The 13,433-nt window shown below is 60.1% G+C and overlaps 1 protein-coding gene and 1 long non-coding RNA gene across 2 annotated transcripts; one reads left to right on the top strand and one right to left on the bottom strand.

Annotated features, from left to right (window-relative positions):
• Nucleotides 1–1,523: 1,523 nt before the first annotated feature.
• On the top strand, nucleotides 1,524–2,306 carry LOC138846411 (uncharacterized). The gene is made up of 2 exons (XR_011383884.1): nucleotides 1,524–2,055; nucleotides 2,151–2,306. It is a non-coding gene; the product is annotated as an uncharacterized lncRNA (long non-coding RNA).
• A 1,271-nt stretch (nucleotides 2,307–3,577) lies between these two features.
• LOC138846408 (leukocyte-associated immunoglobulin-like receptor 2) lies at nucleotides 3,578–7,842 on the bottom strand. Its single transcript, XM_070062005.1, has 4 exons — nucleotides 7,632–7,842; nucleotides 7,436–7,471; nucleotides 6,212–6,547; nucleotides 3,578–4,266 (listed from the first exon to the last, which is right to left on the bottom strand). Exons 1-4 carry the CDS (start codon nucleotides 7,678–7,680, stop codon nucleotides 4,100–4,102), a joined length of 588 nt encoding a protein of 195 aa, XP_069918106.1. The 5' UTR covers nucleotides 7,681–7,842; the 3' UTR covers nucleotides 3,578–4,099.
• Nucleotides 7,843–13,433: the final 5,591 nt, after the last annotated feature.

Below are 13,433 nucleotides of genomic sequence, written 5' to 3' on the forward strand. Positions count from 1 at the left end.
GAATCTTGACCCCACATGGAGGCCGTGGCAGGGCCCGACCACGGGACTTCCTGGTCTCCTGCGGCCTGTAGGTTGCGTGCTCCCCTGCCCTGGATGACCTGGATCGCTGAGGCCCCCATGGAGGGTTTTCTCTATGGCGTGTGTGTTGTGCCCCTGTACTCACCTCTTTCGCTCCAGCTGGCCTGATTCCTGGGGTGCACTCACGAACCCTGCGTTCCTGCACCCCTCGAGGCCTCCACGTGCATCCTTCCGTGCATCAGGGGAGGAAGCAGCCGTGAGTCCAGTCCGAGGACCCTTCTGCCCCACCCCCGCACGGAGCCGCCCATGAGGGGGCTGCCAGCACCCCCAGTGTTCACGTGGGCCCAGGGCGTGGCTGTGGTTGGGTTTGCTATGGGGGCGGGGACAGGCGTGTGGGGGCTCCATCACCAGCAACGAGGGGCAGAGACACTGGTGTCTCCGCTGGGGTGGAGCTGTCTGGCGGGGTTCACGGGTGAAGCAGGTGTGATGAGGGGCCCCTGCCTGCCTTGCTCCACGCAGGGGTCCACGGGGCCCCCGAGGAGGGGACCCTGGGCGGTGCTGCTATGACAGCCACGGACTCAGAGGGCGTGGCGTGTGGTTTGGTTTCTCCCAGCCCCCTCCCTCTGACCTCCTCAGCGCCTCCTCCTCCTCCCTCCATCGCCACCTCCCAGTCTTTTCTGCCCCTCAGTGCCTCTCCTGCCCTGCCCACGGCTCTGCTCTGGCTCCCTGGGCTCCTTCTCCAGGTCTGGGTGATAACGTTCGAGGGGACACACAGGTTTGCAGTCGGCCGTGGGGGTGACGTTCCCAACCGCGAGCCTGAACAGGTGCAGGCCCTCCCCGGTGTCTTCAACACAAGGAGGCTGTGATTGTAGGACACAGAGCTCCCGGGGCTCAGCGAGTCACCAGCGCTTTGTTTTTTTTTAAGATTTATTTATTTACTTGAAAGTCAGAGCTACACAGAGAGAGGAGAGGTGGAGAGAGAGAGAGAGAGAGAGAGAGGGAGAGGGGTCTTCCATCTGCTGGTTCACTCCCCACATGGCTTCAATGGCTGGAGCTGTGCTGACCTGGAGCCAGGAGCCAGGAGCTTCCTCCAGGTCTCCCCTGCAGGTGCAGGGGCCCAAGCACTTGGCCATCTTCCACTGCTCTCCCAGGCCACAGCAGAGAGCTGGATCGGAGGTAGAGCAGTTGGGTCTCCAGAGCCCACACAGGATGCCGGCACTGCGGGCGGCAGCTTTACCCACTAGCCACAGCGCCAGCCCCTGAAATTGAGATCTTTTAAGAAGAAGAATGGCGGAAACTTGATAAATCTGAAGAGCAAGGTGAATGTCCGGATCCACGAAGGAGCGGAACTAGGAGATGAAAGGCGGGGTCTCCGCTGGGTGTCCCCGTAAGCAGACTCTGCAGAGTGACAGACAAATGGAGATGCGAAAGCAGAGAGCAGCAACTGGCGGCCCCTCCCCCAGCGGAGCCCCTGCGAGATGCAAGCAAACTTCTTAGCAACAGGGGGGGGGGGAGGAGAATTCTGTGCCCAGCAAGGTTGTCCATCAGGAATACACAAGCGATAAAGGTTTCCCTGGTGAAAGCGAGGGAGGGAGCACATCACACTAGACCCGGCCTGCGCGGGGAGTGAGCGGGAGTCGGGGCAGCAGGACCAGAGCGCTGGCTGGGGCTGGTGCGCAGGTTAGGCTGCTGCTTCCACTGGCGGCGGCCCTCGTCACTTCCACTGGCGGCGGCCCACGTCACTTCCACTGGCGGAGGTCCACGTCACTTCCACGGGCGGGGGTCCACGTTACTTCCACTGGCGGCGGCCCACATCAGAGGGCCGGTTTGAGTGTCCGTGCAACGGGACCGAATACATCCATCTTTTCCTTGCCGCATCCTGAGCCTCGCTGATGCTGATGTGTATAAACAGAGAAGGCCTGCTTGGGACTCCAGGATCCGGCCTGCAGAGAGCCGGCTGCGGAAGCTGCGGGATCTGGCCGTAGCTCCCGGTCAGCGAGGCCGCGGTCTCAATGTGTCGGAACAAAACGCAAAGGGGTGAGCCAGGAAGGGCTCCAGGCTGGGAGGGCTTCGTCCCCACAGCCGGAACCTGGGATCTCCTCACTCGGTTCTTTGCGTCTCTCTGCTCTCAGCCAAGCCCACAAGCAAGATTCCTGGCAGCTGCGCTGGCGCCTGAGACGGCCCTGTGGTCAGCCCCAGCCCAGCCACGCAGGAAGGCATCAGTAAGACGTCAGTCTCCCGTCGCCCTCATCTGATGACAGATTAAACTCTTCTTCCTTTACCCTCAACTCTTGCTCATGATTTTGACTTAGCACAGCGGACAGGGACCAAGCCTTTGGGAACACCGGCTGCTCCATTTCCCACCCAGCTCCCTGCTAATGTGCCTGGGAAGGCGGCAGCAGACGGCCCAGTGCCTGGGTCCCTGTGCCCTCGTGGGGCCCTTGCATGGGGCTCCAGGCTCGGCCGTTGCAGCCTCTGGGGCGTGAACCAGCAGATGGAAGATCTTTCTGTCTCTTTCTCCCTCTCTCTGTCACTCTGAATTCAAATAAAAAGAAATAAATAAATATTTTGTCATAAAAACAGAATACATGCAATATAAAAACTAGAAGGTATGGAGCGCACCGCAAAGGTGAAATGCAGTCAGCTTGGGAACAGCCTGACCGTGCATCACGGTGCCGGTACCGCTCTTACCTGGAACTACAAGTAAACAGACGAAAGTGCTGAAAAGTGACTGCAGCTGTTGTGTTTGTTAATGGGACACAATATTTTCTGTAAACATCACAGAAACTGCCCTTTTTTCTATTTACTTATTTGTTTACTTGAAAGAGATACACACAGAGAGAAAGAGAGGCAGAGAGAGAGAGAGAGAGAGAGAAAAAGAGAGAGGTCTTCCAACTTCTAGTTCACTCCCCAATTGGCCGCAACGGCCAGAGCTGCGCCGATCTGAAGCCAGGAGCCAGAAGCTTCCTCTAGGTCTCCCATGTGGGTGCAGGGACCCAAGCACTTGGGCCATCTTCCACTGCTTTCCCAGGCCAGAGCAGAGAGCTGGATGGGAAGTGGAGCAGCCGAGACTCAAACCGGCGCCCACATGGGATGTCGGTGCTGCAGGCAGCGGCTTTACCTGCTGAGCCACAGCGCTGACCCCAACACAATACATTAAACATTCAAGTTGTGACAGCAGTAGCATAAGATGTGGAAGGAGGGGAAGCTGAGGTGTAGAGTTCACGTGGTGGAAATGTACTTACGTTTATGAGATGTTTCATGGAAGCCTCACCATAACCACACACACACACCACCTTGCACTAAATACACAAAAGACAAAAAGAAAGAAATCAAAACTTACTGTTACAAAAAAAAATCACCAAATCACAATAAGGCAGCAAGAGAGGCAACATGGAACAAAGGTACCATGAAAATCTAATAGTTATGTTAAATACAAACGGATTAAACTCTCCATCAAAAGACACACAGAACAGCTGACTGGGTTCAGACAAGAAGACACTGCTAGGCCGTCTACAAGAGACTCAGTTTACCTTCAGGAACACACTTGGGCTCAAAGTGAGTGGGTGAACATTTTATTTCATGCAAATGGAAACCAAAGAGAGCGAGGACGGCTATACTTGTATCAGACAGAACAGAAAAGCCATCGCTTGATGACAGAGAGCTGCACTCTGGGGCCGCTCCGACAGGTGTCACTCAGGGCTCTGAGTCACAAGGCCCCCATTCCCAGCAGCTGCAAATGTCCAGTGCCAGGAGGAGCGAGAGACGGGCGAGATTCCAGCGCGGGCGTCGCCTGCACAGCTGGGACAGGGACGCCCCAAGTGCTGATGCCACAGACAGGCGTGAGGACCCAGGCAATGACCTGGGCGGGGCAGAGGGTGTCCCCCATGGGACGGGGAGGAGGTGAGACCCAGGAAGGAGTGGGCAAGGGGCTGTGGCGATGCCGAGGCACACGCTCGCTCAGGAGAGGCTGGGAGGCGTCGCTGCTGCTCTCCGTCTGGACTTGGCAGGTGCACCTGGGGCACCCTGTCCCTGGCCCCTGGCCCAGAGCCCTTGGCTGTCCTTCCTGGAGCCCTGGGGGCTAAACTCCTTGGAGGGCGCCCTGCTGTGTCCATCCCAGACACCCCTGCCGGGCCCTGCGCAAGCTGTGCCAAGCTTCTGCCAGGATTGCCGCCAGGATCAGCAAGACCACCCCGGCCAGGCCCAGGCGGACGCCGTTCAGCACCGGGTACTCCTGGGAAGTGGGGGCTGGAACAAAAGGGGGTGTTACTGAGCAGTGGGCGGCATCCGGCCGCTCCCAGGACTCCTGGAATAGGAGCTGGCCCCTGCCTTCTTGACTAGACTGCCCCCCGGGGCACATCCCCTGGACAGGGTCCCCAGGTGGCTCACCAGTCGGGGGCCCGCTCCTGGGGAGGGAGACCCCTGGGAGTCGGGCGGGTGAGGGGCTGACAACGGCTCCCAAGGCTGCGTCTTCATCGGGAGCACGTGGCCCAGCATGGCCTGGCTCTCTCCGCACCCCACCCCAGCACCCAGAGATCCCTGGGTTCCCAGCCCCAGGCCCACAGCTCGGAGCCAGAGTGGTTCACCCCCTCTTGGATCTCAGATTCTTCAGGAGTAAAGCGGGGCTGGGGGACAAAAGGACAGAGTTCACGGCTGGGTGGCGCCCACCCCCTCCGCGGGAGGCAGAGTCCCTGCTCCCCTCAGCGAGGAGGCCAGGCTTGGCCAGGGCCCCTCATGGCTCGGAGCCCGCGGGCCTGGCTCCGGGGTGCGGGGCGGGGCGCCCCTGCCCTGCTGGTGCACTTCTGTCCCTCCTCCATCCCCTTGCCCCTCCCCCGGCTTCAGCTGTCAGCTTCAGCTCCTGGTGAGACCCCTGCTCACCCTCCCCTCGGGGACTCTCCCCCGTCCCGACATCCAGGGTCTCCTGGGAACATGGAGCCCAGGGCTGCGGTGGGGGGCGGCTCCTGTGCAGGGTCCCAGCCCCAGGGATGGCCCAGGAAGCCGATCCCGTGGGGTGGAGACCGTCACGAATCAGTAGGTCCTGCTCTGGCCTGAGGCCCCCCCAGGGTGGGGGTGGGGGTGGGGGTGGGGAAGGCTCCCTTCCAATGGCACAGACAGCTGGGCAGGCGGTCTAGACGGGGGCCACTCCACCGCCCGGACACGGACAGGGAGGCGGTGTTCCTGTCACCCCCGTTCATGGTGTCTCCCGTCTCTCCAGCATTGCGGTCTTTGTGCGGCTCCTCGTGAGTTAAAATCGCACCTGTGCATCTGTACAGACGCAGAGATAGAGACGCACGACGCACAGGCGCAGGGACAGGCGGCCGCAGGGACAGAGCCCCCACCGCCCTCACTTCCGGCCCCTTCTGCTTTCTCCCCATTCCCACGCTTCGCCCCTCCCTCCGGACCTCACCCCCTGCTTCTCCCCAAGCAGCAGCCCCTCACGGCCAGGGGCTGTCCACCCCGGCACCCGCCCCACGGCAGAGGGGACAGAGTGCCCGGGCCGCCAAGGGGAACCAAGGCCACGGCAGTGGGAAGTGCCGTTGACACATGACCCTGAGCTCAAAGACACGCGCTTGCTTGTGAGTGGGTCAGTCCCCGCCCCGTATCTGGAGACCCAGCCCCCCGGACTGTGAGAAGGGCCGGCCAAGGCTGGTGCTGCGGCTCACTATGCTAATCCTCTGCCTTGCGGCGCCAGCACACTGGGTTCTAGTGTCCCGGTTGGGGCGCCGGATTCTATCCCGGTTGCCCCTCTTCCAGGCCAGCTCTCTGCTGTGGCGAGGGAGTGCAGTGGAGGGTGGCCCAAGTGCTTGGGCCCTGCACCCCATGGGAGACCAGGAGAAGCACCTGGCTCCTGCCATCGGATCAGCGCGGTGCGCTGGCCGCGGCGGCCATTGGAGGGTGAACCAACGGCAAAGGAAGACCTTCCTCTCTGTCTCTCTCTCTCACTGTCCACTCTGCCTGTCCAAAAAAAAAAAAAAAAAAAAAAAAAAGAAGGGCCGGCCACAAGCCCACGCCTCTGGGCTGTGTGCAGGCCACCGCTGTGAGCAGAGGAGGGCAGGGCTCCAGCGTGGGAGGCAGAGGAAACACACGCGTGTACAAGGAGGGGACGACAGGCTGTGGAGCGGGGGTGGGGGCGGGGAGGCTGCAGACAGAGGTGGCTGCTAGGACAGCCCAGGGCCCAGGACTGGGCAGAGACCTGAGGGCACAGCTGAGACGGGGCCGGGGTCGGAGGCCCGGGGGACGTCCTCACGGGTCACCACCAGCTCCAGTTCTCCACTGCGCTCAGACCAGGCGCCTGATTTATGGTAGAGGCAGCGGTACCGCCCAGCCGTGTCTGCGTCCATGGTGAGGAGGGGAAACCGCGCCTCCCTCTGGTTAGGCGACGCGCTCCACTCATTCTTGACCAATATTCCTTCTTTCTCCAGGCGGACAGCGTCAAACCCAGCAGGGCTCCGACACATGATGGTCACGGGCTGCCCCAGGAGGACCGTGGGGCCTGGCTCAGCGGAGATGGAGGGACTGGGCCAGGCCTCTAGGAGGGAGCAGACGGGAGCTCAGCGCCCCTTGGAGGAAGCCGCCCGTCCCGCTCGTGAGGGGCGGAAGGGAAGGAGTGCACCCCATTCCTGCCCAGGGCTCCGAGCCTGCCTCTGGGGGTGCCGTGCTCACGAACCCTGGACTCGGTTCTGTGCAGCCGTGAGACCACGTCTGTGCCAGTGAGACAGAGCCTTACTGTTGAGACTCCCAGAAAGGGGGCTTCAAGGGCAGCATTACGCCCCTAGGGCCTGTTTCTTATCCTGTCTGCCTTTCCTTCTCTTCCAGCCTGAAAGCAGAGGTGATGGCTGGAGCAACAGCAGCCATTCTGCCTCAAAGGTGGCCTCAATGCTGGTGGCCACAGGGTTTTGGAGCGGAAAGGGGGGTCGTGCACCCCAGGTGACAGCTGCACCTGCCTGAGCTTCCGACTCCGAAGGAGCTGTCCAGCAAGAGACGGACATGAGAAGAGGCGGTTTTGGAACTCTGACTTGGAGGGACCTGCCAATGAGTTGCTGGCATCCTGCAGGCTTCGGGAGATGAGTGTGGTGTGAGCGGGGGTGGGCTCTGCTCAGAACCAACTCGACCCCGGCCCAGAGGCCTGCCCTCTTTATACACAAGATAGATCTCAGCCTGCAGAGAGCCCTGGCACCAGAGGGTCACAGGGCTCCCCACGGCGACCAGGGGGCCTGGGTCGGCCCAGATGGAGGGCTTGGGGAGGGTCCCTGGAAGGGAATCAGAGCTGCAGACCCCGGGTGCCGCCCCTCCCCCGCCCCATTCCCCAGCTCCACTCCCAGCCCCTCCCAGCCATCACCATCAGCACAGCCCACTAGGCTCCTTAACCCTGAGCTGCCTGGGACCCTGGGCTGAGCCCAGTCAGGGGAGGACTCACCCGCCTGTGCCTTATCCCCTGGTGCCCAGCACAGCCCTGGAAGAGAGGTCCCCGTGAGAGCTGCTCCCCACTCCCCACCCCTTCAGAGATGCCCAGGCCCGCCCTGGTCCTCTGAGCCCTGGGGTCCCAGCTTGGGCAGGGCGCTGTCCCCTCCCGCACCTGTAGGGGTCCCATTGTCCCCGTGTCCCTGGCTCACCCAGGCAGAGGAGGGCAGTGAGGGCCGGGGTCTTGTCCCTGCCGCCCATGGTCCCGTGGAGCAGAGCAGCTGTGAGGGGCGCAGGCCCAGAGCCCGGCTGGAGATGACCGGGGAGACGTCACGGGTTCCTCATCTGCGGCCTCACAGGAAGGGAGCAGCCCCTCCCCTGAGGACGGGCCCAGGACAGAAAAGGTTTTGGGGACCATGGGACCAGGCCTCCACCTCTGCTGCCCCCTGTGCTGTGCCTGCCTGGTCTCCGCCCCCCCCACTCCAGCCCCACCAGGGGGTGCCCCTCATGGGCGGGGCCTAGGAGCTGCCTGGTTAGGGTTCTGGTTCTCCCTGCATAGGCCGGGTGGCCGAGACACACACTTCTCCTTCCTGAGCTGTTGAGTGCAGTTGTGGGGGCTGGCGCGGGGGGAGGGGAGGGGGAGGTCTGGATCCCGTTGGGAGGGTGACAGAACCTTCCAGGCCTTTGGTGCTGACAGGAGGGGATGAAGAAGGCACAGACACTGCAGAGGTGTGGCTGAGCTGCAGCCCAGCTGTGGCTGTGGCAGGTGCAGGAGGGCCCACAACAGGGGACACGGCCTTGGGGCGGGGTCCTGCTGGGAGCTGGTGGGCCCAGGGCCTGGCGAGCAGCTGTGAGGAGGGGAGGGTGTCTGAGGGCAGAGGCCCCGAGCTACCCTAGGAACTGAGAATATGGTGGTGCCCTGACCAGCCCAGCCGGGGTCCAGTGCCGCACACCCTGTGCTGCCTGCACTGTACCGGGTTTCTCATTAGGTAGAGGGGACTGGGAGCAGGGCACTGGGCCCGTGTGCAGATACACACTCACGTGGGGCCGGGGATTCCCGGCACCTGCTTCCTGAGTCCCCCACGGCCTCTCCTCCCCTGATCTGAGCACCTGGGCTCCATGCTCCTGGATGACATGGGGGTGCCGCTTCCTGAGCGACCTGAACAGGTGACGTCGTCCCCCAGCGTCTCTGTGGTGGAGGGATGCCCGAGACCTCCCGTCTCTGGGTGGCCGTGGCCGCAGCACTCCAGTCTCAGGGTCCTGCAGTGTCCCTTCCAGATTCAGACGTGGGGACAGCACCGTTCTGGTAGGCACCCCTCCTCAGAAGCCCTAGGAGCACCCGCCGTCCCCAGAGGTGAATGAGAAGCGGTCCCGGGTCCCAGACAGAATGGAAGACCCCATCCTCAGCCGTGTTTGGGGTGGAGGTCAGAGGGCAGGCTCTCAGCTGCCTGCTCTGGGGTGGGGACCCAGGAGAGAACTATGGCAGCTCGTCACAGCCTTGGGTGCAAAGGCACTGACAGGCATCTGTCCTTGACTTAGCCCTGCGTCTGGTTGGAGGAAGTCCCCCTCCCACAAACAGGAGCTGGCAAAGCATGCACTCAGTGGCGTTCACGGTAAAGCCCCAGACATTCAATGACCTGCTCTGGCCTCACCCCAGGAGGAAGCCCCACACCATGCAGCCATCAGCCCCGCCAGCCCTGCCCAGACCCAGGGCTCTGTGGGCTCCCTGCCCTGGGTGTTTCTGGGAAGGGTGCTATGTGGGGCCCTGTGTGTGTGGCTGCACCTCCTGCCACATGCATCCTCACTCTATGGCTTCCTGGGTGTGGGGAGCAGCCCGGACTGTACTAAGTTACTGGAATTAAGACTTATTCTATGCATCTGCTCTCCCACAATATGGCGCTGGGAGAGAAGTAAACAGCTTCCGCACAGCTGCCTCCAGTTCAACTAATAAACTGTAGGACTTGCTCCTGATTGGAGGAGAGCAGCGTACTCGGCGTGTGGGCAGCCGAGTTAGGATTGGCGGAGGAGGACTATAAAGGAGGAGAGAGACGGCATGCACCGGGAACATCTATGGGGAACATCTAAGGGAACCCGTGCAGCCCCCGAGAAAGCCGGCCGGCGGTGTGCCGCTCCCCTGCGGAAGTGGGGAATGCGGCCAGGGGGAACTGCCCTTCCACGGAGGTGGAAGGGATAGTAGCCAACCCGGGAAGAACCAGCAGCAAACCCGGGGAGGGCCGAGCAGACGAAAGAACAGCGCAGGGTCCTGTGTCGTTCCTCCACGAAGAGGGGGAGCGACATAATGGTGCCGTGACTCGGATAGGAAACCTAGCTCGGATAGGAAACTTAGGACGGATATGAAACTTAGGAGGGAAGAAACGGGAAGAACTGGGAAAATACCGGAGAGAGAGACTAGCAAACATCCTAGGGAAAAGCCGGACGAAAAGGGTGCCGGAAGAAGCTATTGAAAGCCTAGGCATAGATTCGGATACGGACTACGGGGGGAAGCTGGGAGAAATCTCTAAGGTCGAAAGCGAAAGTGAAAGCTAGAACAAACAGACTCGGACGCGGACTGTGGGGAGAGGCCAGGAGAAATGAGGGAGGAATATTGTTGGAGGAAAGCTGGGGGAAATATACCGGGTAGAGAAAAATGTTAGGGAAAATGAAGCCGCGAGTGCAGGCCGAGGCGGATACGAAAGCCACTTTGGGATTCTCAAGTTAGCCCGGGAATAGGGGGCGAAAAGTTGAAACCAGAAGCTGAAACGGAAGCCAGATCGTGGGGCGGAGACGTATGCTGGGTTGAATTCGCCAGGCTAGCCCGGGGAACTTAGATTGAATGCTAGTGGCGGACACGTAAGCTACGCTGTGTTACTCGCGGAAGCCGCCGCGTGCAGAGAGAGCACGGGGCGTGAATAGATAGGGAACGGGGCTGGCGCGAGGCCGTGGTGCAGACGCGAAGGGCGTGGAGACCGCGGAGCGCGCGAAGCCAAGCCGCGCAAAGCCGGGAAGCTGCGCAGATGAAAGAGGCGCGGGCTGAAGCGGCTCAGCTGGAAAGCCTCGGAGAAATAGCCTCGGGGCGGAGCCTGCCGGCAGGGCGAGGTGCCGGAAAGCCGCAGGGATAAGAGAAAAGTGGAGTGAGAGAAATGGGAATGCTGGAAGATAGAAGTAAAATGGGAGAAATAGGAATACCCGGAGATAGAGAAATAGAGAAAAATAAGGCCTCCCCTCAACATGGCAACGAGAAAGCTTGGATTCGGTCTGCCTGATTAAGTGAGGCGATGAGCACCTGGGTGGCTAGCAGCTTATGCACCCAGGTCACCGAAGACAGGCACGAATTAACATCAGTAAAGCTTCCCCACAATGCAACAATTAGGAGGCTTGGATTCGGTCTGCCTGATTTAAGACGGTAAGCGCCAGCAAGCAGCTCGACCAAAGCATGAGCTGCAGGTCACCGAAGATAGGCACAAACCAACACTAATAAGTCTCCCCCACAATACGGCAATGAGAAGGCTTGGATTCGGTTTGCCTGATAGGTTTTGTAAGCCCCTGCGGGCAGAGCAGAGCATGCGCTGCAGGGCACCGAACACAGGCACGCATCAGCGCCTAAAAACCTCCTCACAATGGCGAAGAGAGGACCCGGATTCAGTTTTCCTGATTGATAGGACTTGTAAGAGCCTGTGGCAACTCTAGCAAGTAGAGCAGAGTGTGTGCCGCGGGACACCGAAGACAGGCGCGTATCAACGCCAAAAAATAAAAAGAAAGGGGGATCTGTGGGGAGCAGCCCGGACTGTACTAAGTTACTGGAATTAAGACTTATTCTATGCATCTGCTCTCCCACAATATGGCGCTGGGAGAGAAGTAAACAGCTTCCGCACAGCTGCCTCCAGTTCAACCAATAAACTGTAGGACTTGCTACTGATTGGAGGAGAGCAGCGTACTCGGCGTGTGGGCAGCCGAGTTAGGATTGGCGGAGGAGGACTATAAAGGAGGAGAGAGACGGCATGCACCGGGAACATCTATGGGGAACATCTAAGGGAACCCGTGCAGCCCCCGAGAAAGCCGGCCGGCGGTGTGCCGCTCCCCTGCGGAAGTGGGGAATGTGGCCAGGGGGAACTGCCCTTCCACGGAGGTGGAAGGGATAGTAGCCAACCCGGGAAGAACCAGCAGCAAACCCGGGGAGGGCCGAGCAGACGAAAGAACAGTCCAGGGTCCTGTGTCGTTCCTCCACGAAGAGGGGGAGCGACACTGGGGCTCAGCAGAGTTCCCACGGAGCCAGGGACCCACCATCCCGAGCCCAGCATCCCCGGTGCACATCCGGCTCCTGTCCCTGGCCGGCCGTGCTTGGATGGATGCCTGTGTGCACAGTCCCTGGATGGTTGTCAGGGCTTCGTCCTGGCCCTCGGTGGTGAGAACGCTCCACGGAGCCTGCACTCAGCACACTGGTGAGCGCTTCACCTGACCCTGACCCTTGCCAGGATGTGGGTCGACGGGAGCGCCTGACTCCATGCAGGGGGTGGGTTGCTCTGTGCTGTGCTGACGCTGGGTCTGGTGCTTTGAGGAACTATGAGCCTCTTGCCGCAGTGGCCGAACCCTGCACATTCCAGCCGCGTCTCAGGGCTGCGATTTCCCCACACCCTGACCACACTCTGCCTACTGTGTCTTCCAGAAGTGAGCAGTGTGGTGGGCGTGGGGGGTGACTCTCTGTGGCATTATTTTCACTTCCCTTCTCTTGCACTGAGCTGAACCCTTGCTTTTCCTGTTGTGGCTTCCAGATCTTTACACAATGTGTTCGTTGTCTTTCTGTTCCCTTGATAGCTGTCCATGGTGCACAGAGTTCTGAAGTTTTGGGGATGATCAAATCAGCCATTTTCCCATTTGTTCCTTGTACTTTCGGAATCATAGCTTAGACACTGTGATGAAGTCTGAGGTCATATTTAGCCAGGTATTTCCTTCTAGGAGTGCTTAAAAATTTTTTTTAAAGACTGATTTATTTATTTCAGAGGGAGAGATGGGGAGAGAGGAGAATCAGAGGCAGAGGTTTCCCATATACTGGCTCACTTCCCATATGGCTGGGCGAGGCTGAAGCCAGGAGCCAGGCAGGAGCTTCTGGGTCTCCCACGTGGGTGCAGGGACCCAAGCACTTGGGTCGTTCTCTACTGCTTTCCCAGGCGCATTAGCAGGGAGCTGGATCAGAAGTGGAGCAGCCGGGACTCCAACTTGGCCATACCATATGTGATGCCGGCACTGCTGGTGTTGGCTTTACTCCCTAAGCTACGCTCTGGTGGGGTGGAGTCCCCAGCCCATAACTGGAAACACGGGAGAAGTATCCAGGCGCACCCTCCACCCCGCCTCACTGAACTCTGTGGGAAACGCAGACTTGCACCGCACAGACAAGCAGAGTAATCAGCCACCAGAGGAAGCCGGGCAGGCATCTGCACTCTTCCAGAACACCAGGTGCTGCCGTCCGCCAGAACCGCCGTGTTGTGGGGTTTATGTTAGGTGAGCACTGAGAAATCCAGGTGACCTTGAACGTTCCGTGCCGGAAGAAACCCTGCACACACTTTCAGTCTTTCTCTTCTGAGTCGTCCTCTTGGAGGGTGGAGTCCCATGGTCATCTGGGATTTTACCTTACAGTTTGATGAGCCACAAGTTTTTTAAAATATTTATTTGAAAGTCAGAGTTACAGAGAGAAGGAGCGAGAGAGGAATCCATCTGCTGGTTCAGTCCCAATGGGCCCTCACAGCCGGAGCTCGGCTGATCCCCAGCCAGGAGCCCCGAGTTTCATCTGAGTGTCCCACATGGATGCAGGGGCTCAAGGACTTGGGCCATCTTCTGCTGCTTTCCCAGGCCATAGCAGAGAGCTGGATCAGAAGTGGAGCAGCTGAGTGTCGAACCGGTGCCCACAGAGGATGCCGGCACCGCAGGTGGCAGCTTTTACCCACTACACCACAGAGCCAGCCCAGATCCATTAATTGTGACCTCCCATATCTGACCCCACGTGTCATCGCCTCCTTTTG

Source organism: Oryctolagus cuniculus, chromosome 18 (genome assembly GCF_964237555.1).
Source record: "Oryctolagus cuniculus chromosome 18, mOryCun1.1, whole genome shotgun sequence".
In the NCBI taxonomy this organism is placed as follows: Eukaryota; Metazoa; Chordata; class Mammalia; order Lagomorpha; family Leporidae; genus Oryctolagus; species Oryctolagus cuniculus.